The sequence below is a fragment of the Mastigoproctus giganteus genome, chromosome 1 (genome assembly GCF_048544385.1).
Source record: "Mastigoproctus giganteus isolate SK-2022 chromosome 1, ASM4854438v1, whole genome shotgun sequence".
NCBI classification, from domain to species: Eukaryota; Metazoa; Arthropoda; class Arachnida; order Uropygi; family Thelyphonidae; genus Mastigoproctus; species Mastigoproctus giganteus.
Genome location: NC_143575.1, coordinates 210198665 through 210226575, shown reverse-complemented (window position 1 = coordinate 210226575; position 27911 = coordinate 210198665). Strand labels below are relative to the sequence as shown.

The 27911-nt window shown below is 34.1% G+C and overlaps 1 protein-coding gene and 1 long non-coding RNA gene across 2 annotated transcripts in view; one reads left to right on the top strand and one right to left on the bottom strand.

Moving 5' to 3' along the window:
• The window catches only part of CCT5 (chaperonin containing TCP1 subunit 5), a 167456-nt gene extending 147492 nt beyond the window's left edge, over positions 1-19964 (top strand). The window contains exons 9-11 of the mRNA XM_090375914.1: positions 4837-4974; positions 14328-14508; positions 19695-19964. Of these exons, the coding sequence (XP_090232040.1) occupies positions 4837-4974; positions 14328-14508; positions 19695-19822 (447 nt within the window). The 3' untranslated portion in view covers positions 19823-19964. The remainder of the gene's footprint in view (positions 1-4836; positions 4975-14327; positions 14509-19694) is intronic.
• A 3646-nt stretch (positions 19965-23610) lies between these two features.
• The window catches only part of LOC150091491 (uncharacterized), a 45736-nt gene continuing 41435 nt past the window's right edge, over positions 23611-27911 (bottom strand). Inside the window, exon 3 of the long non-coding RNA XR_016547603.1 lies at positions 23611-23961. This is a non-coding gene — a long non-coding RNA (uncharacterized LOC150091491). The remainder of the gene's footprint in view (positions 23962-27911) is intronic.

Genomic DNA, 27911 nt, shown 5'->3' with positions numbered 1-27911 from the left:
TTAATATTGCAATTGTTTTCAACGATATCCATATTTGGATACGTAGACCGCATTAAGTTCTGATGGTTGTGAAGAGTTCTGAATTACTTAGTAACTTGGTAGTGAGTTTACCAATAGCAGAATGTTAAGCAATTAGAAATCTTCAATTTAAAAATGTTTCCCATAAGCAGAGTAAAATATTTATATATTTTAATTTTTATTTATGTAGTTAATATTTCATGCCCTTAGGCCTTGGGTCACTTTCCCTTCTAAGAAGTTTTCCTGTGTAAATCATTCTAATCCTCCAGTCCCTTGGAAAACTTTCTATCTGGGTTCTAATGTAATATTAAAAAAAAAAAAAAAAAAATTTATGTTAGAATGGATGTTAAAACCATTCAATTTGAATGTGGGGCATGTGATAAAATTTTTTTTATCTTTTGTTTTTTAACTTGACTGTTGAAAATGAAAATCAACTTCATGGTTAAAATGGGACTTAAACATGCAAAACAAAAAATAGATTTAATTCCATGCAAACAAGGTAAAATTACAACTATAATGAAATGTACATTTTTTCAGCAGTACCCACACACACACCAGGCATTCCCAATCTCTCTTTTTCACACTTAGCTGCTCTAAAGTAATGTCAAACTGGTCACCAGTTCATGCAAGCACTCTGTGGCCAACTTATGTAGCTGTAATTTGTACATGTTACAAAGATTACTGAATGAGTGGCAGTGCCAGGAGAAAGAATTCTCTCTTTTTTTTCATACGAATAACAAGTTTTAAACAGCAAATAATAAAAAAATATGGTAACTGTTTCTTTAGAAGGTATATACAATAACAGAGCAGGATCAGACTCCTTATCTAAAAAGCTTGGGCTTTCTGGAGTTTAGGATTTTAGCAAGAGAAATTATTGCACATGAAAATAAATTAATAAATACAAATTTTGTCGTTTCAGGTGCCTTCCAGTGTGTAATATAATTTTATATTACAAAAACCTGAACGTAAGTGATACCATGCTTAGTGTCGAACAGTGAGAACCACAATTATCACTTTTGTCAGCAGAATAGCCGATAGTTTTTTAAACATGCCCTGTCATGGATTTAGGCGCTTTTTTTTTTTTTTTTTTTTCTCTCTCTCTCTCTCTCTTCTTTCTTTCTACAAAACCTCTTGTATTTTATATACAGCCACTCCTGTAAGGGTGGTGGCTGTATATAATGACTTACGTAAGGGTTGTGTTCCACGAAACTCTATGTAAGTCGGAATTTCCTTAAATGCTTATTTAGGGAATTTCCAGCACTCGCAAATTTGATTGAATTTGATCGAAGCAAAAAAGAAATGCTCAACAAACATAAATAAAATTGATTATTCAATTTTTTTATCTCATGTGCAGGAAAAATTACAGTAGTGTACAAAATTACAAAAAGAGAGAGGAGACAGACAGGCATAACGGTTTTACCTTTCGAGCATCATTGCCAGAATTAACTCTCCAGTTTGATAAGCACACTGCTGCAGAAGTTGAGGGCTGTGGAGATTTAGAAGGGATTTTTCCCAACACATCAAAAAATTTCTCTGCAGCTACAGAATTGGCACTGGCGACTTCACTGCATACTTTAATGTTTTGGAAACCAGCACGATGCTTGAACCTAATAAACTACCCGTTGCTTGCCACATACTTGACTTGGGGTTCGCCATACTTATCCTTAATGTCTTCATAAATACTTCTTGCTTTTACTTGAATGGCCATTGGACTCAGGGGCACTCGCTTTTGAATCTGATTTTCCATCCATATTAATAGGTTTTCCATCTTCGATATAGCACCTGAATGCTGTTTTGTGTTCACTGTTGATCTTAAATGCATTGATCCTTTAACCTGCTCTTTTATACACTGTCCCTTAAAATATTATTCCCCATTGAAGCAGCGAGACCTAATTCCGTGCAATAGAGGACAAACTTTGTCCTGCTTTGTACTTCTTAATTAATCATTTTCATTTCTAAATCAATTTTGTTTCGTTTCCTAGCACTGCCAGCACCTGCACTTTTCATTGGTCCCTTTCCCTTCACCATTGTAATAAGTAAATAGGAATGAAGAAAAGTTTCTGAAAATTTATTTGTTTTTTTTATATGATTGAAGATTTCAGTGGAGGGGAACTCACTTCATCATAATAAAGCAACATAAAAAACCCCCAGAATTCCAGTTGTCGGAATTATCGCAAATTCAATAAGATCGGCTTTACTACCTGTTTATAATAGATTGCACTAACAGAAAAGCCCAATAAACCGGAAAGTGCAAATTGTTTTTATTGTTTTATGGTAGTGACCTCCTGAAATTTGTTTTTGAAAAATATCACAAAGGCATTCAAAATTGATTCTTATAACGGAACATATGATAATGATGAAAGTGTAGTGCAATTTCCATTATAAAAATGACCTTTTAGAGAGATAAATAGCTTAGTTATATAGTGAAATTTTCAACTTCCGAGGTCTTGGAATGAATTACAAAAAAAAAAAAAAAAAAAAAGCAATGTGTTATTGGCTTCATAGTACGACTTTTTCACGATACCTCCATTTATTCCTACGGGATGCAAAATATATTTCCATGATTTTTTTAAGTTTGCCCGGCCGGCAAAAACTTCCGTAAGTCAAGTATTACGTAAGCCAGGGAGTGCCTGTACTAACAAGATATGTTGTTCAGAAATTAAACTTTGTTCCGGTCCTTTAATTTCCTCTGTTTTAAAGTAATACATTTATCCATTCATCATTATCATCATCAGTGTCTTCGCCTTCTTTTCAGGATGCATAACTACTATTTCATTGTGTAAAAAAACTAATATAAGACTTCCTAATTTTAATTAGAGTTTTTTTACATTCAGAAGTTGGAAACACATCATCCTGCTATTGGATGTGTCTCATGGAAAATTTTTGTAGCCACCACACTCATTGATAACAGCAAAATTATACAATGAACAGTCAGACTTATTACCAACGACTCAAAATGATACTAACTTTTAACTTTTGTTCATCTCTGTGAGGAGGCCCTTGGGCTATTGTAAAAAAAATTGAAAATGATGTCTGACTTTCTAGTAACAGAACTGTTTTACATGCAGAAGTTGCAAGTGCTTTACACCTGCTATTAGAGCAGCTTGTTTTCTGCATGTTATGGCTGTGTTTCATGACATTTTTTTTCAGCCCGCCGTGTTTGCCACCAATAGCAAAGTGATGAATACACATTGAATGCTGTCAAATTCTTACCAGTGCCTTATGACGATACCTAGATTTTTACTTTTTTGTTCCTCTGTTCAGATTCCCCCCCCCCCTCATCCCGTGACCATTGTTTTAAAATTACCAAGAGGTATTTGACTTTCTAATTTGAGTAAGCTGTTTTACTTCTGAAGGTCAAGCATGCTTTCCACAAGAGAGAAATCAAGTTGTCACCATGTCACATGGCAGTTTCTGCTTTCCACCGATGTAAGAGGGTATCTAGCTTTTAACTTTTGATCCTTTGTTGAAGAGTGTACTCCTGGGTTGTTGGGCAAAAATTTACATGTGATAAGTAAAACTAATTCTAACAGAAGCTGCTTTTCATCCAAAAGCTATGTTTGTTGGTGGTTGGTATGATGACCAGTGGTCATATCCTAATTTATCCTTTTCTTCACCCAACAGTCTCTTTCTCAACAAACTGTATAAACCATTTATTTACTATTAAAATTTCATGATGTGAAAAAAACTGACCTGTAAAAGTGATGGACAGGTGGGCATATCACAAGAAAAGTGACTCTCCAATGAGCACATACTTGGAAAGTAAATTTTCTATAGCATGTAGTGGAATCACATTTTCAGATTTTACCACGAACTTACAGGTTTTAGATAGTAGTAATATAGTAATAGTATTCACCATATAGTGCAAGGAAGCCACAGGCTTTTGCTGCACTGTAAGGGGGGGGGGAGTAGATAAATCCTTCTGAACTCTGGGATTCTGAATATTAAGTTCCATACTGTATATAATAAACAATTCAGCAATCTTTGTTATTATGTGCAAAAATTTTAGAAAGATTTCACATGCCTCACTGGGAGAAGAATTTTTATTTATTTATTATTTTTTATCCTCCAATTCAGAAGTATTTTATTTCCATGAAGCATATTTGTTGTCATCATTGTTCTTTCACAGAATGAGTGCATACTTGCGCGTACGCACACACGCACGCACACACACACACACACACACACGCGCGCGCACACACAATTATTATCAAAATGGATTAATGCAAGTAAGTTACAGCTAATGGAAATTCCTGTGATTCTGCATGCAATTCTTGGGGAATTGAATAGAAATGTGAACTTTTAAAAATTCCATATAGTGTATGGTGATACCGTATGCAGTACACCAGGAAATTTTTTTTCCCAACCCCTTATTGTTGGTCAGGGAGTGGTAACTTCAATATACATCACATTTGAATAAGCCAATATTAAATTAATGAAGATATACTGAATCTGGTTGACCTTCCAAGTTTACAACGAAATTTAACCTTCTCAAGTTACAAACAAATAAAACAAGTGTTCATTCAAAACAGATTTCTCTAGATGATGCTTAAAAACAAGTTAGAACTTGGTGTGCATGTGCTTAAGAGATGTAAACCCCACTCACAATGTTTTAGCTACAACTATGTGTTCAAGAATTACTAGTTAATTTACTGAACTTTTTGATCTGATCTTTTATTTATAGGAAAAATTCATACAATACCTTGTGGCCACCAGGTAGTGTCTTGAACTTAATTTTTTAATTTATCAAAATTGTGATGGACTGGTTTTCTGCTGTTCCTAATAAATTGTTTAACTAAAATTTTAACCATATTACAGATAGTTGATGAAGCAAAGCGTAGTCTCCATGATGCATTATGTGTGATTAGGAATTTGGTTAAAGATAGTCGTGTTGTTTATGGTGGTGGAGCTGCAGAGATGGCTTGTTCATTGGCTGTTAGTGAACAAGCAGATAAGGTAAGAATTTAATACTACTTCCTGCTTATTACAATCATTTTAAAAAAGTCATCTATAAACTTCCTGTTTCTCTCCATTTTATTAAAAATTTACCTTTAGTAATAAGTACATGGAAATCATGAATGAATTTCAGGAACTAATACTAATATTGAATTTTTGCTTGTTTATTTGCGTTTTGTCCCACAAATGAGATTAGAACTTTGCAAAAGACCAAGTGAATATGTTGAATACAATCATGAATTATTCACACAAATAGAATAGGCAAGCAGATGTGAATGTGTTGTGATGATGGAGGACTTTAATTTCCAAAGATTGACTTGTGGGTCAATACCACGCAGCACTATATTCTAAAAATATCGATTAGACAACTGCTGCTTATATCAACATATTAAAGACATGTTAAAGATGCCACATGGGAGAACAATATTCTTGAACATATTTTTGATATTGAGAACATTTGCATAAGGACTGTTAGCAGGCAGTGATCACAATGCATTAATGCTGGGCATATCAAAATACATAAACATTGTCAAGATTAAAGAGAAGGATGTTAATTTTCACAAGGAAAATTAAAATGGCTGTAGGAATTATTTAAATTCTCTACAGGAAGAATTTTGTATCTAAAATGTATAAATGCTAAATGGGAACTATTTGTAGAAGTAATTCTAGAATAAACCCATATATTTATACCTTTGAAGCATTCTTTTTCTGAACATGAACCAAAGTGAATGACCATTGAGCAGATCAAGTCAGTAAGAAAAGAAAGTTGCTTAGGAGTAATATAAATTATCAAGAAATGCTAAAGACTAACAGATATAAATTAACCTGTAAGAAATCCTAAGACAGACTTTGAAAAGGCATTGACAAAGAGGGTGAACAGAAATAATAAATAAGGAAGGAACTGAACCATATTAGTTAGTTTTGGTAACATCTTTGATGATCCTAAACTAAGGTGGCCAGATATCTCGGTTGTCCATCATTCACCCCAGTATCCAGTGTTTTGTTCCGGTGTCTTGAAAGTTTCTTTTCAGGTTGTATTAATGCCCCCCCCCCCCACTAAAAAAAATTAATGTGATAATATACCCGGCAGTTTTTATTATCTGCATTTGAAGAATTTCATTTGCATTTCTGGTGTTGGGAAAAATCACCTAACATATGTAGTATATGTTATTTTCTTATATCTAAAAGGCATTAAAGACATCACTATTAATGAGATTGTTGCCTACCATTCAAAAAGCTTTGTTTTATTGTTAAGTCCTGCAGACCACTTTCATAAGTTATGTGGACCACAGGTTAGGAAACACTGCTTTAAAAGATGTAACATGTAAGTTATTGACACATTCAAAAACTTACCAGTAAGTTTATACCAAGCAGTCAAATATTAAAACTTTTAAAATGACAGTATTTTTTCTTGCAAAAGAAAAGCCACTGAAATTTATTGAAAGTTTTTTTTTTTTTTTTTAATTTCCATTAAATCAGGTGCACTTCCATGTTATGCATAATTGAAGTCATAATTTATTACTTGCATCAGATGATTGAAATGCTTAAACTATGCATTGAAGAAAAAATTGTTCCCTTAAATGCTTGCATAAAAAGATGAAATATTTGATAGAAAAATTGGATAAATCTTTCAATAAATTCAAATTTATGGAATAGATGCATTTTTAAAAAGCACACCAGTTTGGGAGGAAGTACAAAATATGTATAAAATTATTATTGAAATGGAATTTTAAATTGACTAACTTATTTAGTTAGTTTTCTTTGCTTACAAATTAGAAGTGTTGTAAGAGAAGAATGATAGATGGCTTAAAAGTTCTTGTTGCATTTGGTGTTATTTACATTTCCCCCCCCAAATGTTTGTATTTTGAAAGCAGACCTGGGAAAGTCACGAATATAACAATTCAAAATTGTTATAATCGGCCTCACCTCTGCCACCATTGTTGTTCTCAAATTATATTTGGGAAAAATCTGATTAATTTAAAAGATTTTGTAATGTATAATCTAGTATCAATAATACTAACTATATATTTCTTTGGAAAATTTATTTTCTCAAATATACTGTTACCATACATTAATTAACACGAGCTACCTCATCCTGTTACTATATCATTGAACAGTATGTATAAAATGTATGAACCATATAGAGGCAAAAATTAATGCCATTACTTTATGTAAATTTAACTTAAATTAAATGCTTAAAGATTTTTTTTATCAGAATATGATTAGGGCAGAAAGAAGTTCAATAAAATATAATTGAATAAAGTCATTGGCTCCTGGTTTATTTTGGTGTAATGCAGCTTAATTATTCAACTATATTAATGTAATTATTTTACAATATATGAAATAATTTTCTCCTTTATAAATATTTGTTTCATTTTTAGAGCACCTTTTACTTAAACATGACAAAGTTCTCATTGTTCTGTGTTTCTTAAATTTTTTTTTTTTTTTTTTTTGTTTGTTTAAAGCCCAAAATAAATTTTAGGCTTTAAAATTTATTTTGCCCCATTTGGTTGCCCTACCCTAAACATATAGCCGATTAGCTAAATAGATTATTTGTGTCATTAGTTACATGCAAGCATTTTTTTATGCTTAACAGTAGTCTTCCAAGATAACAGATATTGGGAACTAGAGCACTTTTACAATCACACAAACTTTATTTCCAAAGTAGTGCGATTGTTGCGTGCATACTGCCATCAGAGTTTCTTCACTTAAAAAGAATGACAGATTTTCCTGAAAATTTGCATACATAATTTGACATATATAAATGTAAACAATTAACATTTCTAACTGATCAGTGCAGTTGAACATCCAGTAACGTGCCTGTTGCCACCCTAACATAGGAAACTGAAGGTGCTATAAAAATATTTGAACATTAGCAGGCAAATCAAAAAAGTGAGTGAATGACCTTAACTTACCAAGAGCAATACCATTAACATGTGTAAAGCAATATTACATATGGCTGACATACTTTGAAGGGGACCAGAACATTGGGTTGTCAGACATTGGTTGGTCAGCACTTTAAATTGCCATTTGTGTGGGTTGTGATGCCAAAATGACTGGATGCTGTTGATAGTAATGGGTACAGGAAGATACATGGACACATTACCAGAGTTCTGGTGGTATCAGAAGAACATCATAATGGGAGAATTAATGGATCCACTAACTAGTGACAAGATACACATCTGTCACAGTCTGCCAGACTGTGACAGATATGTTTCTGTGTTAAGGAGCACATTGCCTCTTCTGCTACTGATACCATTCCATCATCAGTATCCTCAGTAGTGTAGAGAGAGAGCCTTCAGGATGGGAATGGTATCTTGTGTTTAGTGATGAATCATATTTCTGTTGGGGAAACAGTGATAGCCATATTCTTGTATGGAGACACACTGAGGACAAGAATAATATAAGGTTACATTGAGGAGTGTAATGGTAGGCCAACAACTGAAATCATGGTATGGGGAGCCATCAGTTACAATAACCATTCACCTCTGGTAGTTGTTGATGGTACATTGACAGCAAGACATTGTTTAAACCATTAGACCCATGCTTCTACCCTTTCTGTGCTCCATCCCAAATGCAGTTTTCCAGCAGGACTATGTGCACCCACACATTTCTGTCATATCCCAACAGTGCCTGTGTGATGTGAACATACTTCTTTGCCTGCAGATTCACCAGAGCTATTGCCCACCAAACACATTTTGGACATTATAGGATGGTCACCGACCTCTGTCTCAGCCACTGCAACCACCACCACTGGTGCCCAGCCTGTGGTGTGGGTCCAAGAATCATGGCTAACTTCATGAAAATGACATTCACTGCCCTTTTATGTCCATACAGTAACAGTTGGCTGCTTGGGTCACTGTCCATGGAAACCATATTTATTGAATACTTCATATTAATATGTACCATTTTCAGAAATAACTATTGCTGAATTGATACCCAGATTTAATCATCTTTTGTCTATATTGATATCTGTCACTCCACTTGTTTTGAACTTAGTTTGTGCTCCTTTTAAGTGGATACATTTTCCTTTCTTGAACATGAAAAATTCATGAGCAGCTGATGAAGTTTTCATAGTGGTTATTAAAGAAAGTGGTAGGAGAAATTTCAAAACCCTTATTGTATCATTGTACAAAGTAGTGTACAAAATAAATTTTTTCATTGACTGTTACAAATGTTATGAATTTTTGTTCTGATTCTTGGTAAACATTCTAATTTTAACACATTTCAATATGTTCTCCAGTTTGACAAACAGGCTTCTGGTGGAGCCTGTGTCATGTCAAGTTTGTAATGACACACGTCTTAATCAATTTCATGACACAGCTGAACAGTCATGGCTCTCAAATCCATGAGTGTAGCAGGCGATAAGGATAATGATATGACAATATTACAGGGCCAAAAAGTGTGCAAAAAAAAAAAAAAAAAAAGTCCAATGTGACTTTAGCTGTATACAGTGTGATGCTTCCTTGAAACCACTGTCCACTAGAAGCTGAATTTCCAAGAGCTGGGGTAGAAAGTCATTCTAAAGCATATGTAGGTACTGATGCCAGTTAACAGTTTCATTTAAGAAGGATCCAATTCAAGGACTATCCACACACTTTCCTTTCATGGTTACATTTCTTGTGAAGCTGGCATGGTTCTGTTGCCTAAAACCATGTGTATATTTGTAACTTCATTCCCCCAACACACACACACACACACACACACACACACACACACACACACACACACACACACACACACACACAGTAATAAAGTCTTCTTTCCTTGTCATTTTTGGAAAGTTTATGTAGCACTGTATGGGAATATTTTCAGATCCAGTTGAAGATTAATTTAACAGAATGCCAAGATATTCCAAGTTTGTGAGCTGCTGCATAAACATTCCTGGATTATGCTCTTGCAACTCAGAGGGCTTCACCATTTTCTAGAGAATGCCAACCATACGAAGTATTGTGTTTCTTGCATGTGTCCACTGAGTTTCAAAAAATCCTGAAATTTTCTCTGCACTGCAGTTCTGCTATTTGCTTCAGGGAAAAAAAAAAAGAAAAAAAAAAGCACAACTTTAACCTTATGCCTAATCGTGAGGTGGAACTTCTCTGCCAGTTTGCTTACTGACAGGAGCACACAAAATTTACAGTATAATAGTTAGACTTGCACCTTTCATTCATATTGTAATTTAAAAGACTGTATGAGGCATTATTGCAGATTTGTATAATGATGAACTCTAAATTTTGCGAGTCAGTGCCCTAATTGAAGCACAGACTATAAGCAATGAGCTCTATGAATAGAAGTAATTAACAGCTTAATCTGTTTTCACATATTCTGAAGAATCATTTTGTGATTAGTTAATTGTGTAATTTATACTCACCTGAGTGCTATTTTACTCCTTTTAAGATTTGTTATTTATAAAGATATTTGTTCAACTTATATTTCTTGTATATCTGCAATTGTGAATGTGGAGCACATAGTAACTGGAAGAGTGGGAATTTTCAAAAAAAAAAAAAAAATAGAACTTTTAAGAGAGAAAAGTTTAATAACATGTACAGTGGCAGACAAAAAAACTGTATCACTTGTGAATTTTGCAAATAATGTGTTTTGTGCTGCATTATGGGTTGCAGAAAGGTTCGGAATGCATTTGTTAGATGGGATATATATCTGTGAATAAAGACTCCACTTAATATACCTAATTGCCATAAATATCTTCCCAAAGGGTAAAATGCATAATTAATGGAAATGTGGGAAATCATGCAAATGGTAATCATGACAACCAAACATACATTTTGTTTGTTTGTTTGTTTGTTTGTTTGTTTGTTTGTTTGTTTGTTATTTGGTTTTTAGGAGCATTAGCAACTAAGGCCATATTGCTCCATCATTTTATTGCATTTACATGTACAAACTGAAATGACAAGTTAACAGTATTATGTATGTAAATCAGCAAAATAAGTCCTCAATATTTTGTTGTTCCTCTTCGAGCTGCAATTAGAGCCTTGCAATGATCTGGCATAGAGTTAATCAAATTCTGGATATACGGTTGCCCAATTTCATGGTACGACATCCTTACAATGCTCTCCTGCAGCTGAATCTTACTTGTTGGCTTCTTCTGGGCAATTTTAGAGGACATTATGTACCAGCAATTTTCAATAGGGTTTAAATCTGCACTGTCCAGGCCAATCCAACACTGTAATGCCAGCATTTCTGAGGTATGACTGCATCTTAAGGGAGAAAAATGAGGGAAAACATTGGTGTAAGTATCTTTTAAGCCTTGTGAGACAAGAAGACAAACTCATCATTAAATCTAAATAGCATAAAACTTACCAATTTTGCTGTGTGGCAAGGTGCTAAGTCCTGTTGAAAATGAAGTTTTGGACGTCTGTGTATGATCCCTAATAACGGGTTTCGGGCACTCCAAGATAGCATTGTAGGTTTCTGCATTCACCATTCCGTTAATAAACTTAATTTGCCACACCCCTTTGCTTGTTATGCATCCTCAGACCATCTGACTGGCGTGGAACTTTACAGTCAGTGTTATGCAGTCAGGGTAGTATGCCTCTGATTTTCGTCCGATGTAAGAACCAATCAAAAGTCATTCCTTTATACACTCAGGAGCCAAACCATTATGACCAGCTACCTAATAGTTTGTTGGGTTGCCTTTTGCAATGATAACTGCTTGCACCTGGCATGTCATTGACTCCTTGAGTTATTGATATAAGGAAGCATCTCCCTGTGAAGAGAGACCTCAGTTTTGGTTGCAAAGTCTCAAGACCAGACACTTGTGTTGATTACTTGAGTGAGCTATATAAGGCATTGATGGTTTCAGTAAATTAAATAATGGGTATCTTTTTTCTGTTGCAGGAGCACAAACTAGAGGAAATAAACTTGAATTAAGAAAGTATAGTTGTAGTCTGGATATAAATAAATTCTCCTTATATCTAATGGGATAGAATAAAGCAGTTTATTCTAACAGTTAAATTAACTGTTAGAATAAATTGCCTGCATAATCTTATACAGGGTGATTCACTACCAGTGCGACAAACTTGCAGGAGGTGTAGGGGGCACAAAGACGAATCGGAATCACATAGCATTGCAGGGTCCGAAATGCCTTCATCATGGGGTAGAGGACGTTGAACGGGCGGTCGCGTGAACAGCGATCCCGCTGGAAGTCAGCATTTGCGAACCGTTTCTGTTGAAGAAACCAAGTAGCAAAAGTCCTACGGAGTGGATAATCCGCAGGCTCCAATGATTGGACGCGTTGCAGATGGTATGAACTCATTTGGTTTGTTGACAGTATCCTCCACACAGTGGATTGGGAAATACCCAATTGTTGGCCTATCGCTCGAGTATACGTACTCAGATTGCCTTCTGCAAGACGTAGGACATTCTCCTCATTGTCTGGCGTCCTCGTCGTTTGCTCTCAATTCATGGTACCTCTCGTGAAACAACCAGTCTCACGTAACCTTCTGTGCACACGTACGAAAATCGTGTGAGGAGGAGCACGCCTGCGCGGGAAACGTTCCTGGTACAAGCACAGAGCGGCGCACCCGTTACAGTCCGCAGCTCCATACGCGAGGTGCATGTCGGCCAGTTCAACGTTTGAATACTCGTCCATCCTACCTAGTCAGCATTTGCGAACAACCGGTTCGCAAATGCTGACTTCGAGCGGGATCGCTGTTCACGCGACCTCCCGTTCAACGTCCTCTACCGCATGACAAAGGCATTTCAGACCCTGCAATGCTATGTGATTCCGATTCATCTTTGTGCCCCCCTACACCTCCTGCAAGTTTGTCGCACTGGCAGTGAATCACCCTGTAGAACCAGAGTTTATGTAGATTTAAGGAAGAGTGGAATAAATATATTTTTTAAACTCTTATTCATGCTGAATAAGACTCATAAATTTCCCTTAATTAATATTCATGTAATTAATACCAAGCTACCACATAATGCAAATATGAGCTTGGTATTAATCCCCTGTGTATTGTGAAAAGCTTCTTTCAAGTGATGGGCAAACTGGCTTTGAAAAAGAGCATTGTTATATGGAAGGAACTATGGTTTTTATTTGAGCAAGATGAATTTGTTTTCACAGAATTAAATTTATGCTTTTTTTTTTTTTTTTTTTTTTATTAATAATATCAGAAATTGGTTGTCCTGGGTATTTCCATATGGTGTGTGCCTTAAGTATCTGATTTTTTTTAACTTTGTATTCATGGGAGATGAATATTTACCTGTATGAGTAAGTTTTTGTAAATATTTTAAACTTGCTGCATTGTAGCTCTTGGTGATATTATTAAGTTCTCCAATAATTAAATCTTCATAAATATGCCAGATAATTAATTTAATATTTGGCGGCACGGGTGTTAAAACTCCTCAGTATGGGTCATATGTAATTCAGCAAGGAGGATGACATTCTCTTTCCCATAGCACGCCATATGTCTCCATCGATCTGTAGATTATTTTGAAAGAGGAAACAGGCTGCTTTGATGAATAACTTGGTCAGTGTGATAATGTCTTTAAATTTAGTTTGATATGTTTAAGTTATTGTTGTGTTCTAATGAAGTTTATAGAAAAACTGTGTGGCTTTCCTTTGAATTTTGCAAGCCATTAATCTCAAATAATTGATAACTCAGACTAAACAAGGCTTCCATAGCCGATTGGGCAGGAGCGGGAGTGCAGTAGCACACGCTCTTTGAGTAGACCGGGGTTCAAGCCCCTGACTGCTGAATACGGTCAATCTGCCAACCCGCACTAGACCAGCGTGGCAGATTATGGTCCATTTCCCTCAGCATGAATTGTTGAGGAGGCTTCCATCCTGCAGTGGGTTGATAATGGCTGCACTTTACTTTTTTTTTTATAGACTAAACAAAAACTTGGTCCAGTCTAATCTAAATATCATCCCTTGTAATTTGAATTTATGGCCCATAGTTCTGGAATCATAAATGAAAATTTCGTCTTTGTTCATTTCAGTATCCTTTCTCCTTTTTTGCATATTCTGAGCTTAAACTAAACCATATTCTGATTGGATTTATTGTGTTAAATTACATCAGGATGTAAATATTTATGCTATTACTTGAAAAAAAAAAGAGAGAGAGAGAGAGAGAGAGAGAAAAATATGATTGTAATTTACTTTTGGATATAAATGTGTATTTTATGTGGCTTTACACAAAATGACATTTGTCATTTCTCAGAAATTTTACTTTGTCATCAGTTTGGAGATTATTTTGGAAATTAGCTTTTCACGTGTACAAAGATCATCAGCTTTATGAAGCTTTTTAAAAAAATCCATATTTTGTTTATTTAATTTGCATACAAAATGAAGTTTGCAATACTTTTTTACTGATTAATTTTCCTCTAATTTACAGATCTCTTCTCTTGAACAGTATGCTTTCCGAGCATTTGCAGATGCTCTAGAAAGCATCCCTCTGGCCCTTGCAGAGAATACTGGTCAGCCACCTATCCAGACAATAACAGAAGTAAAATCAAGGCAGGTTAAAGAAAATAACTCATGGCTTGGTATTGATTGCCTGATGAAGGGAACAAATGGTATATATATATATATAATTTATTTATTTATTTATTATTTTTTTTTTTTTTTTTTTACCACTGTTAAATTAGCACATTGTTTGAAGACATGGGATAAGATAACACGACAGTAAAAATAGTTTCTGTGGCTCCAGGTATGGAAAATTGACTTAATATGATTGTAAAGTTAGCAATCTTCATGTTTGGAAAATACTTAATTCTTTTATAGAATATATAGTTTTCTCTGAAACCCAGTGTACCAAAATACAGGGCAATTTAAAATTCTTGCAACCCAAATATCAGTAATTAAAATTTAATTCCTTACTATCATATTATAATCAAGTATAAAGTAATTTAATCCCCGAGGCTTCTTACAAATGTTCTTCCAGGTATGATAGCTAGGGCTGCTACCTGGAGTCCAAAATGCTATTGGAACTGATATTCAGGTACAACCTGTGAATTAAGTGGACCGAATTTCAACATAGTCCACTCATTTTGTGACACCCATATCCTCTGTTTGCACCTTCATGGTATTCGAACTGTTAGTAACCATGGGTATACCTCCCATGTCCAGGATCAGAAACATTGCACACACACAGTCCTATTCACACACCAAATGAGCAAACTGTTGGTATTATACCAGGTGACAGTTATTCTTCTGTGTAATGAAGATGTCACACCTCCACCCCTGCTTATGCTGGTTCACACCTGGGTTAATACTAAGTGTGAACCAACATAAGCAGAGGCGGAGGTGTGGCATCTTCATTACACAGAAGAATGACTATGTCACCTAGTATAATACCAATAGTTTGCTCATTTGGAAGTTTTAAGTGGCAAGATGCATCTTTAGTCTCAAGATCAAAGCTCCTGCAACCCCATCTCTTCTATGATGTGATATATGAGGGATGTCTTTTGAAGCAAGGGTGAGTAGTATTCCTCACATTTTGGGGGTACAGCTCTGAAACAGTTTTTGTAAGCTGGCTGCTAGATAGTCCACTGAACTGAACTCATCAGTAACTCTTAGAAGCATCTAGACCAGCCAGTGTACAATCTTTTACTGGCTTTACGCTGTCAACTACTGACTGGAAAGAGTCTGAGTAGCATGTATTCAGGAGGCACTCTCAAAACTATATGTTAGAGAGCTGGATATGTTTTTACTGTGCATATGCCATATTCAAATATTTCATTAATTCGTACAGAATTAGTGAAATATTTGTATATGGTGTACCTACTTCTACTCTTACCTTATGTACTTAATGCATTATGAATATTTGAATAAATAAAACAAACTTATCTACAAAAATATCAAATCTCCCAAAAACGTTTTCATTCATTTCATCAATATGCACGGTCTCACTGCTGACCATTTCCACATAAAATCTATCAAGTCCCACATACTTTTTCTGGTAGAATTTCAATTATTGGTTACCTCAACTACCACTTATATCAGTTGCCCTGATTATTCATTCTGTGATTCCTTTTGCTTTAAAGTTGGTACTTGTGCATATGTCTGCTCTGATATTCCTCAATAGCCTTCCTAATCTGAAATCTCCTCTAGTTTAAAATTTCTTTATCCCGTTCTGTCAATCTTCTGTTAGCTCTAGCATTCTTCCAACTCTACGAATCACTCAGAACTTTTTGATATCCTTTCTTTGAAACTCAACTTTCTTCAGTATAGCTTTCCTAATAGTTAAGTAATTTCCATTTCCCTCTGTAATTTTATTGTTCACAAATTCAGCTACCTTCAATTTTCTAATTACACAGACCCAGCTGGTTAAAATATTTAGACTTTTGATTAATAATGGTCTTACCACTATCTGCTATTCTGGTAGATATACCAGAATAGCAGATTCTGGTATATCTAGAAATGCCGCGAATACTGAGTTATGGCTCCCATAGTAATAAAGGGGTTCCGCTCCAAAGTATGAAATATATAAGAAAAACTAGTCTAAAATTTTGTCTATGTATGTATTATATGTACCTTCATAATATGACTATGTACATAGACAGTACATAGTGAAATGCAAGCATATGGCATCAAAATGAAAATAAGAAACAATTTAATATTAAATGTAATATTTATTAGAAATACAAATCTTTCAAACATGCTAAAAAACTTATCCCGCCAGTGCTATCACCAGTTTCTCTAAAGTGTTGATAAAGGTGTTTTGCCTTTTCACGAATGATGAGTGAACTTAACGGAATTTTATTTTGAGTTCGGTCTTCTATCCACAGATTTAAAGCCGCCTTTTCCATTTTTTCTAATTTAACATCACGAGTTACAGAGCAAAATTTTGAAGAATTAGCGTGTTTTCACGGACACTACGGCAGATTTTTTCTTCCGATTTTTTGATTGATCGTATCGTTGACTCATTGATTTTATAATGTTTTGCCACTGAGGAGACACTTTCACCATTAGAAATTTTGTCTAATAACTCAATTTTATTCACTAACGTCATCACCTTCTTTGATATTTTCACATTTCCCTTGTTATTCGTAGCCATATTTTTGTACGGGTTAGAAAGAACTTGTCCACAATAAGTCACTTTCTTCCGCTAACACACTCGAAAAAGTCTGTTTTACACTGCACACGGTAGATTTATCGCTTTTGTAAGCATATCAATTTATAAATTGATAAATTTATTCAATTTATAAGCATATAAATTAAAAGCAAATGACTAAACCTTCCATGACAAGCACATAACACATACTGAACAAGGATTAGTGAGAAACATCCACGCTCGCGATTTTGTCACCCCCCCCCCCCCCACTGGGCGCTGTTTTGACCGGGAAAGATAATTTTAGCCACACCCACCCACGTTTTTTTATGACGGAAAATGTTCACGGCGCTTTAAAATTCACATTTTTTAAGGTTTCATTTCATATTAAATCAGCGACCGCGAATAGAGATACCGCAAATAGCGGGGGTTTGCTGTACATTGAAATAAAAATGCACCTAACCTAGAAAAGCAACTCAAACAATCGACCAAAAGTTTTTGTAGGTATTACAATATTGATTGTGTGTTAATATTAAACATTGTGTTGGTTGGACAGCATCATCATATAAGTCTGAGGATAATTTGTGGGTTGCTGTGATTGACCAGTCAGTTGATTGTATCTCATTATCAGATCATGGTGCATATTTCACAATCTAGTTGTGCTATGGTGCTACATTTCCATTAATATTGTAATTAATGAATTGTTAAAAGTTATATTAAATACTTAAACTACTTTTTGTTCATAAAACGTTTACAGCCAAATATACCAGTGCTATCTCATATTAGTTGCTGATTTAGTTTTCAATTACCTTAGGTGTTTTTTTTTTTTTTTTGTAATAAAAAAGTGGCAAGTAATTCCTCTCTTGGCATTTAATCCTTGTATTGAATGCTGTCAACCATTCTTCCACTGAGCCATCATTAATGCTTTCTTGTTTGATTTCCAAATAAAGGAGTTCTTTTGTATTTCTATTGTTAAAATAGTGTGGCTTTGCAGCCTTTTCTGTAACTAAGGGATTTTCCATTTACCTGAACATAAAACTACAAAGGAAACCTCCTCAGGCATTCCTTAGAAAGTTTATCCCAATACGTATTTTGCATTTGGGTAGAGTTGTATTTGTGATTACACAAAAAAAAAAAAAACGAGGAGTGTTGTCCTCCTTAGTGATGCTTTTAGATTCATATCCTCCAGAAGACAACTTATTCATAAGTTCAGTCTGCAATAGTTTCTTCATTATATCTGCTTCATCCATTTCTGATGTCACCTCTACAGAATTCTGTGGAGAATTCATACATTTGAAGCTTTGAAATACACAGCTACTCTTTTCCAATCTCACACATATTTCATTTATGTTTATTTTTTGTTTGCTTTTACAGAGCTATTGCTATTGAGCCACTTTTTCTTATTTCCATTTTTTTTTATCGTTGTTTCATGACTGCTTTCCCAGACTGCATTTTTTATTTTATTTTTTGTTATCACTTTCATTTTTCAACATCTTATTTTTTTTCCAAGTCTAACATTCTTGGAACACATTACTGCAGTATAAGCAAAGAATTTAAGTTGACGAAGGATTACTAATCCTTTTACAGCACAGAGATAACATCAAGAGCAGGCTGTAGTTCAAGGAAACTCCAATAATTACAGTGTACAACAAAACTGCATCCCAATTTTTTAATCTTAGTAAATTTTAGAGCATACATTATGGACAAAGATTGATGTATGCCCAGCAGTTTGAATGTTTTCTTCCTGTTTCCTCATTATACAGGTTTCATTTCATAGTGGCGATTTTACCTGTAAGTACACTGGAATGGAAAACTTTTCCATTTTAGACAGGTTTTGCTGTAACGCCAAGTCAGGTGATCTGGGTCATGACACAGTCAGCATTACAGTTTCAGGGTTATCTAATTAGAGGGATCCTTGTGGTTTATTTGGTATCATACCAAAATTTCATATTCCTGTATAACAGTTATATGCAAAAAAGTTGACATCTGTGCATTCTAATGGATACCTAGTCTTGTACCATAGCTGGGACGGGCTGTGTAGAGCAGTGCTGTCCAACCTTTTGGCTGGTTGGGCCAAAAGGTTGCCCAACTCCTTTTAAGGAGTTTGAGGGTGACACCAAAAGGGGGTCTATATTACTTATTTACCAAAAATAAGTATAAACACATACTTTGCTTATTCTCATTATTTTCTGTATTATATAATCATCTGTAGTCATATAGAAAAATGTGCAATTTTCCATGCAAAAATGTTTTTTAATTTAAACATTTTTAAATAATAAACAATTAAAATTTAATATTATACTTGTTGACTGTTTAATAAATTTTCTTGTGCAGATTTATAGGCAGATTTTTTAAAGTAGTTTTAGATTTAGTATTTTCAATAATAGAACATTATTTTAGTAGCACAGTCCCCCAGAAATAGGACAAATTTAAATTCTTAAAACATTTATTTCAGAATGATTTTCTGATGTCTACATCCTAAAATACCTCCACACACATTCTCAAAAAAAAAAGGTGATTGCCAGTTTGTGGGCCCCACCACTTATTTTTAAAAACCATCAGTCATCTTAGGTATTAAGCCATTATCCATGTGTCAATATGGGCTTTAGTTTTCATCCTCTATATATATCAGTCTAATTGTTTTAACTCAGTAATATATATTATGATTCAAATACTGGATTTTAATTTTTGTTACATTTATTAATTTAGATATGAAGATGCAGCATGTGATTGAAACATTGACAAGCAAGAAACAGCAGATTAGCCTTGCTACCCAGCTTGTTAAAATGATTCTCAAAATTGATGACATCCGTTCTCCTGATAATGCTGGGCTTTAATAATTAGTCCTATGAATAAGAATAACATTTATTTAGCTTCGGAGAAACAAGCATCTTATGTATCAGCGTATCTTTTTCTCCTGTCACGCAGCTTACCACATTGACAACTCTGTATTTTATTAAAATATTTTTAATTTCAAAATGAGTTTGCTTTCTACAGTTACTTATAAAAAGGGTAAATATAGCATGTAAATGTGCATGCCTTCTTATACTGTTTAGCTTCAGTGTTCATAAAATTCCTCCATGGTTCACAGTGCTACAAGAAATCATGTTGTAAAGAGAGTATGCATTGGAACAGATTTTGAACTGGCCCATGTATTTAATATAAATAATATATAACAGCAACAATAACAAAAGTTGGCCTCAGTTGTTCTCACCATGAAATCCAGCACCACATCTTCATATTCTATGGCCCACTCAGTCACATTTATGTTGGACTTAATGTTAGTGCCAGGTCTGGTACTAACATTAAGGGATCTCACAAAATGAACCCCCAATTCAGCCATTGTGTTCCTCATGTATGAATTGGGAATGTGTTCTCACAAATGACCACCAGCCATAAGGTTTAGATTATTAAAAGGAATCTAACAGCATTTAAGAACATCGTGGGTGTTGGTCCTCCACAACAATTTAGTTGGCAAGATTGCCACTAGTTCAGAGAGGTCTGTGTCCAATTCTTTCTCATCTGCAGCTGGCAGAATTCTTTAGGTCTCTTTAATCTGGAGTGTAGTTATCCGTTTCAGGCAGAGGGAATAGCAATATCTTTCCCCGTGAGTTATTCCAGGTTTTTCTGTCTTCACATATAAATTGCCTTGCAATCACACATTTATAAATTAAAAACATCTGGCATGTATTACAATTAATCACCCAATTCACAGTGAAGTGGAAAATAACTGAAAGGAAGCAGAACTGTTTTCCTATCCACAGATGCAATTGTGAGGTAATCATGTCCGTATAGCTACATTCCATGCATGTAGCTATACAATACATTACTACTGTGTGTGCATTTATTTGTTCAGATAGAGATAAGGAGGGAGGTCCAAACTCTTGAAGAACTTGGGAAAAAATTCCATATTTTAGATGCAATCAAAATAAAACGAGTGTGGGACAAATATACAGAGAGCATGATGTTTGAAATAAACTGTCATTCTTATTGATAATTTTGAAGGATTTCAAGAACCAGCAGAAATCATACAAAATGAAACAGAAGCAGTCGGTTGTTAATATTGCTAACCAATTGCAGCTTGAGGTCTACGAATAATGTCACTGATCTTCTTCAAACACAATGGAGAGCTCAAATCAAGGCCTTGAAATGGCAAAATGTGAAGAAGCTGAGGAAACATAACTCATGTTCATTCCTTTACTCTCGAGGGGCTTGATGAAGCTTTTCAACTCAGTAAAAGCAATTGAGATTTCATGTCATAAGATTCAAATTTTGAGCACTAGAAAAGTTGTTACAGATTTTTAAAAAAAATGCTTATTCATGCTATTGTGAAATTTATAAAGAAAACTGTCTTGGAAACAACTTTGAAGCATTCCGAAGAAAGCGACAACTCCTTGTGCTCCCAACAATCCAATGAGTGCATTTAGTCGATGATGAAGAATAAACATTCAACATTTGTATGACAAATAATTTCTTTATTATTATAATTTGCTTGATTTTAAAGCCAGTTTTCATTTTTTTGGATAAATAAAAACTGCTGTTTTGTTGGCCTTTATTTAACATTACTATGGTCAAATTTCACTGTTGAGAGAGCAACCCTTATTTTTAACATTATGTCTATGGGGAAAAAATTCCTGCTAGGAATGAATTAACTCAGTCAGGAACTACCTGAACTGTGACCTTAGGGATCACAGTTCAGGAAGACAGTACAATTCTGTACTGTGTAAAAAAAAATTGACTAAGAAAGCACGTGATATTCTGTCTTGAAGTAAGACTCAGGGTCGAGTTATTACATGCAGGGAGACAGATAGACATGCTGAAGACAAGAGCCACTCTATGCATAAACTTATTATTTATGCTTTTTTAATATATTATGTTTGACAGATGAATGAGGTTTTTTTTTTTTTTTTTTGATAATTTACTTCTCAGTACACTGCATATATTCCTGGTAAATGGTCTTAGTAGCATATAGTAAAACACATGCAATTTTCCATACAAACACTTTGGTGAAATGAACTTCACAAGTAATAAATTTTCTTGCAAATTTATAGGTTGATTTGTTTGATTAGTGGGTTGCTTTATTATTTTTAACAACAGAACATTATATTAGAAATTTAAATGCTTAAAACAATTTCAGACCCTTACATTCCAGAATTTAATCCAAACACACAGAATGTGTGTTTGGATTTTGCAAGCACCTGTTAACAGTTCACAGGTGATTTGACTTAAGGAGGAAGAGTGCAGCAGCTCTGGACATTCCTCTTACTGTAGTCAGTAGTGTTCCACAATGGCTTGTTGCTGTCATTAGGACCAAAGGGTAAGCTTACACTTTGTTCATTTTTTTTTTCCCAATGTTTGAATACCTCTGGTAGAGTACAATTCTAGGTACCCACTAAATGGACAGCCCTGATCTATATCATTCACCTGGCAGTAGTATCATCCAATTTTGTAACACAAGTGATACTCCATAATCTGACAGATCCCAAACTTGAACCTTAATATATTTTTAAAAAAAAAGTAATCTAGCATTTTAAGTTGTGCTTATATTACACTAATGCTCCATCTTTTACCAGTAGACAGCAATACTTACTTTATTTTTTAATAATTAAAAATTTTGTAAATGCTATTTTTTTGTCCCCTAAAAACTCATTAATTTTAATGAAGCAAAGTTTGTTTTTCTTAATTTGGAAAATATTATTTAATCTAAATTGACAGACATTTATTGCATAAAACTTGGGCATCATTCCAAAAAAACAAATTTATACAATATTTAAGAAAACACTGAAATTAACATATGCAAAAATCAATTATTTATACTTCTAACATAATACTCTTCATATATTTTCAATGCTCTTGTAACATTCACTGCATGACTTAGATATAGAAAATGATGGCAATAAGTAGACAAGTTTTTTTTTTTTCCACAGTAATGCACTAACAATTTTTCATTTGTGATAAATAATAATACAATATTAGTTATTAACAATTTCAATATTTTTTAACTGCTATCATTAACAACATTAGTTAAAACAGCGCAGTATTATAATATTCAATTCACTAATACAAAAACTATTTTAATACAATATTTCAAACAAAACTGAAATATCTTCTACTGTGATGATAAACATCTGTCTTTCACAGCTTATGCAAAAAAACAATATAAATTAGTCAAAACAGCAGCACATATAAGACGAAAAATGCTAGTAAAGAAGGTACACAAAAGTATTGACTAATAATCCCCAACCAATGAGTTGCCAATATTTTCCTGCAGGGTTGGCGAGACCATGGAATACTACTGCCAGGTTAATAAATGCCAGAAACACCAAGGGCTCTAATACCAATATATAAAGTACCACACACACACATGCAGCAGTTCTGTTAGTAATTCTTTCTACCACCCAATCGACATGTGAAAAGTCTTACTGGAGTTCAAATATATATCAAAATTTGCAACTCCAATGGTTTAAATATGCAGTAGTGGAACTTTTAAAAAATATTAAACAGAATAAATAATAAAAACAATTTGGGAAAATACGTGCATTATATTTTTTCAACATATAAAAAAAAAATGTCTAGGATGTATTGTTTTAAAACAATTAAATGACAACAAAAGCTAAGGGAACATTTTTATTACAATTTTTACATGTGGCTGCATTAAATTGATACAGTAAAGAGTAGGATACAAAATTTAAAACTAAATGACAAAATGCAATATTTTACTCATTAAACTACAGGTCAAAGTCTTCAGAAAACATCTGGAACTCTTCTGGGTTATTTGTACACCTAGATGAACATATATGATGCTATAACTTTAAATGAATTTGTCATACCATCTTTTTCTGGGTTCAATGGAACTGTCAAGTTTATGGAGACTGAAAATTGAAACTGTTACACCAACTGCAGAAAGTAATACTGCAGAAGGAAATAATAAATAATCAGAAGACTTTTGCAGTGGAGCTCCACTCATATGCAGGTACTGAAAAATAAATAAAATTCATATGCAAAAAGCAAACAGTTTAAAAAGAAAACTCTCTTACAGATACTAACCATTAGGGCTTACAATACTGGGATACCGGTCATTTTTTTGCTAGTATTGGTACAAAAATACCGGTTTTTCAGTACTAGTTTAAATCTAATCACAAAGGTTATAAAATCACCTTTATGTGATTATGACATCCTTATCTCTACTAGCAAATGTTTGATAAATCATCGATAGGACACCATGCAACATTGAAACCTGTCCACAATTCTCGGACAATTTCATGTCTGACCGCATCGTAACTCCCAAGTCCCGTTCCTCCACTACTGACTTCAGTTCAATTCCACCAAGTGTATAAGTTATTTTGGGGTTGCTGTTCCCCAGGTGTAAGACTTTGCATTTTGCTGATTTAAAGCATAGCAGCCACTTTTCTGACCATCCCAGAAGTCTATCTAGGTCACTCTGAAGAAGCTCTGCTTGGCGGCGATCATTAACTACTCCACTGATCTTTGGATCATCTGCAAGTTTAGTTTAGACCTCACGCCCTCCATAGATGTCATTTAAGATAATCAAAAACAACTGGTCCCAATACTGATCCTTAGGGAACCCCACTTCTTACATTAACCATTCTGAGGAACAATCATTTATCACAACCCCTCGCCTGGTCCCCTTAAGCCATCGTGCTATCCATCTAAGGATTTTCCCTATGATTCCAGCCTGCTCCAACTTATAAAGTAACCGCTCATGTGGGACTGAGCCAAATGCTTTGCTGAAATTTAAATAACATCAAAATTATTCTCTAAATCCAGCTCACGAGTGACCTGTCAAAATGGCTAACCAGATTTGTTAAACATTATTTTCCCTTTACAAAACCATGCTGTGTATCCTACAGAATTCCATTTCCATCTAAATGATCTTGAATTCCACCCTTGGTCATTGCCTCCATGATTTTCCCTACTACTGAAGTTAGACTGAAAGGTTGGTAATTTCCTGTTATGCTCCTAGAACTGCTTTTATGTTCCAATTTACAACTATCCAACGGAATCTCTTCTGAGTCCAGTGATACTCTCATAACTAGCCTTAATGGTTCAATGCACTCACTTGCCGCCTCCTTTAAGATTATAGGGTATATGCCATCAACCACAGGAGCCTTACTCGCCTGTGGGCGCAAAAATTTTCTCATTAAATCACCATGTGAAATTTCAACATCATTAATTACATTTTTTTCAACTTCACTCCCATAATTTCTCACTGACGTGAAGGGTTTTTCCTTCTGTAAATATCGATGCAAAGTAATTGTCGAGTTCATCTGCAACATCAGTTGGGGTATCTAATACTATCCCACGCAATTACATATGCGTCCGATTTATCCTTCTCTTCTTTGCATTTTATGTGAAGAATTCCCCTTTGCTCTCTTTATTCCTTATCCCCACTCTTTGCTCTCTCCCAGACTCAGTAAAGATACTATAGTGTAAATTATACTTCGCTGAATAAAACGTCTTTCTTCTTCAGAAAATGATGAACATCATTCAACCATGGAAGACCAACAGGGAACAGAACATCAGTGTTCTGCAAATTCTTTCCAAAATAAGAAATTGCCTGACTCCAATGAGATTTTAAAAGATGAACTTGAGCGGAAATTAATGAAATACTTAACTATTTTTGCTAAAAAAGTGAAAGCCTAGAAAAGATCCAAGCCTGAGATTGTCTACAATTATCTCAGTATAATAGTACCAGAATAGAATCCGAAAGGGCGTTTTCTGCCAGTAATCAAATACTGTATGTACCAAAATTAGATCCATTTTAAACAATCACACTATTGATTGCTTATGTTTCTTAAGAGCTCACTTTATTCGGACAGGTAGTGTGGATGCTTAAACATAACTAAACTTTGCAGTAACAATATGTATTTTTTTTTGTTTTTAGAATAACTATTTTTAATGATTTTTTTTTCAGAATATTTATTATCGCAATAAATGTTTATTTAAAACTTGAATTTAAGTAATTACAGTACTTGTTTTTTTCCTTACTTTATTAACTATCATCAAAATTTATTGAGAAAAAAAGTGTTTTTTTGGAATACTGGTTTCATAAATTAAAAATACCGAAATACCAGTATTAAGATTTTGACCGGTATAGTAAGCCCTACTAGCCATGCATCTGCATTAAGAATGCTATATCCTGTTTTTCAGCATTTGATTATTATTGTTCATCAAAAGAAACTATAATAGAAGCCCTCTCTTAACCAACATGATTTAGACCAGTATTTGCTTGGTTAATATGCATACCTTAGGAATTTTATTTCCACTTAAAACATATATTCATTCACATAATATCAGTAATTTTCAGTTTAAATTATATGTGATGTTATTAAGGATAGTTCCTCCACTGTTTTCTCCCTTCGTTTTTGTAAACATCACATTGAGAAATTTTTGGGTATGGATTTGATCCAACCTCTTCATATTTCGATCCGTCTAACCACAATGTGTATGATTTCTGCATCATCCATTCATTTCATTTCATTTTATAATAAATCTCTGACAAATTGTTGAAAAACATTGTAGAATTGATTGTTGTATGTCTTCTGAAAATCTTTGGAAGCCTTCAAAGTGCATGAAATCAGTTAAACAACTTCTTCATTACCTTCTTGTAGTTTGGGACTTTTGTTAATGTTGTAAACGTTCTTTCCAAGTTTTACTAAATAAAATTTCATTCCATGCTGGTGCTATATTAAAAATGTTTTTTGTGTTGATAACTTTTAATTTGTGCCTTCTTTTCCAGAACTGAACTCAAACATTTCTGCCTATGACATTCTAAAACAATAGTTGTTTTATTACCTATTAAAAGGACGTCGTCGATGTTATCTCATATACAATTTGATACCAAGAGGAAAAGGTTGATGAACTTTTTCTTCAATAGAAGCCTTTTCCTCCTGGTATCAAATTGTATATGAGATACGCAGATGACGTCCTTTTAATAGGTAATAAAACGACTATTGACACTTTATTCAATACATTTAATACAACGCATGAGACTCAAATTTACCCTCGAAGTAGAAACTGATAATAAAATTAATTTTCTAAATCTCACTATATATAAAATCGGTACAATTTTAGGCACCAAAATATACAGGAAGAACACACATACAGGGAAGTTCTTACATTACTACTCACACCATCCTCTATACATCCAAAAAGCAGTTCTTTATAATCAGATATATAATGCTGTTAAATATAGTCACACACAAGCAGATCTATTCACAGAATTGCAATACCTCACTAAAAAATTTATCGACAGGAAATATCCATTACAACTAATAAAAGAAACCATTACTAAAGTCCATAATAGTATTAATAGCCCTGAAAACAACATTAATAACCATTTGAATAAGATACACAGATCCCATATTGCCCTTCCATACCATCAACAATATGCTAAACGGCTTCGACAGATTTTTAAGAATACAGATATCGAGTTAATATTTACATCTTATAATAAATTAGGTTCTAAATTTAATCCATACAGGAAAACATATGAGTATACGACACAGGATTATAATAACATTATACATTTGATTAAATGTCAATCAGATTGTCAAGCATGTTACATTGGTAGTACAACAGCTAAATTTGGGACTTCAAAAATTTCTAACACATGTGCCTACTACCACTTTAATAGCTTCAAATCTAAGTTACTGGGTACAGAATTAATATATGTTCAATCTTGTAATCATAACCCACGCATCAATTCAGCTATTACAGTAGTTAAACTGAATTCTAGTTATAAAATTCTTCAAAATGAGGCTCTTGTCATTGAGTGGTTTAAATGCCACACATCGTTCAACATATTAAATGTGAAAGTTCCAATCAACTTCTCCCCTATTTGGAATTTAGCACGTATAAAGTTTTCACGTGCGCTGAAATGCATTTCGGGAACTTAACCAAAGT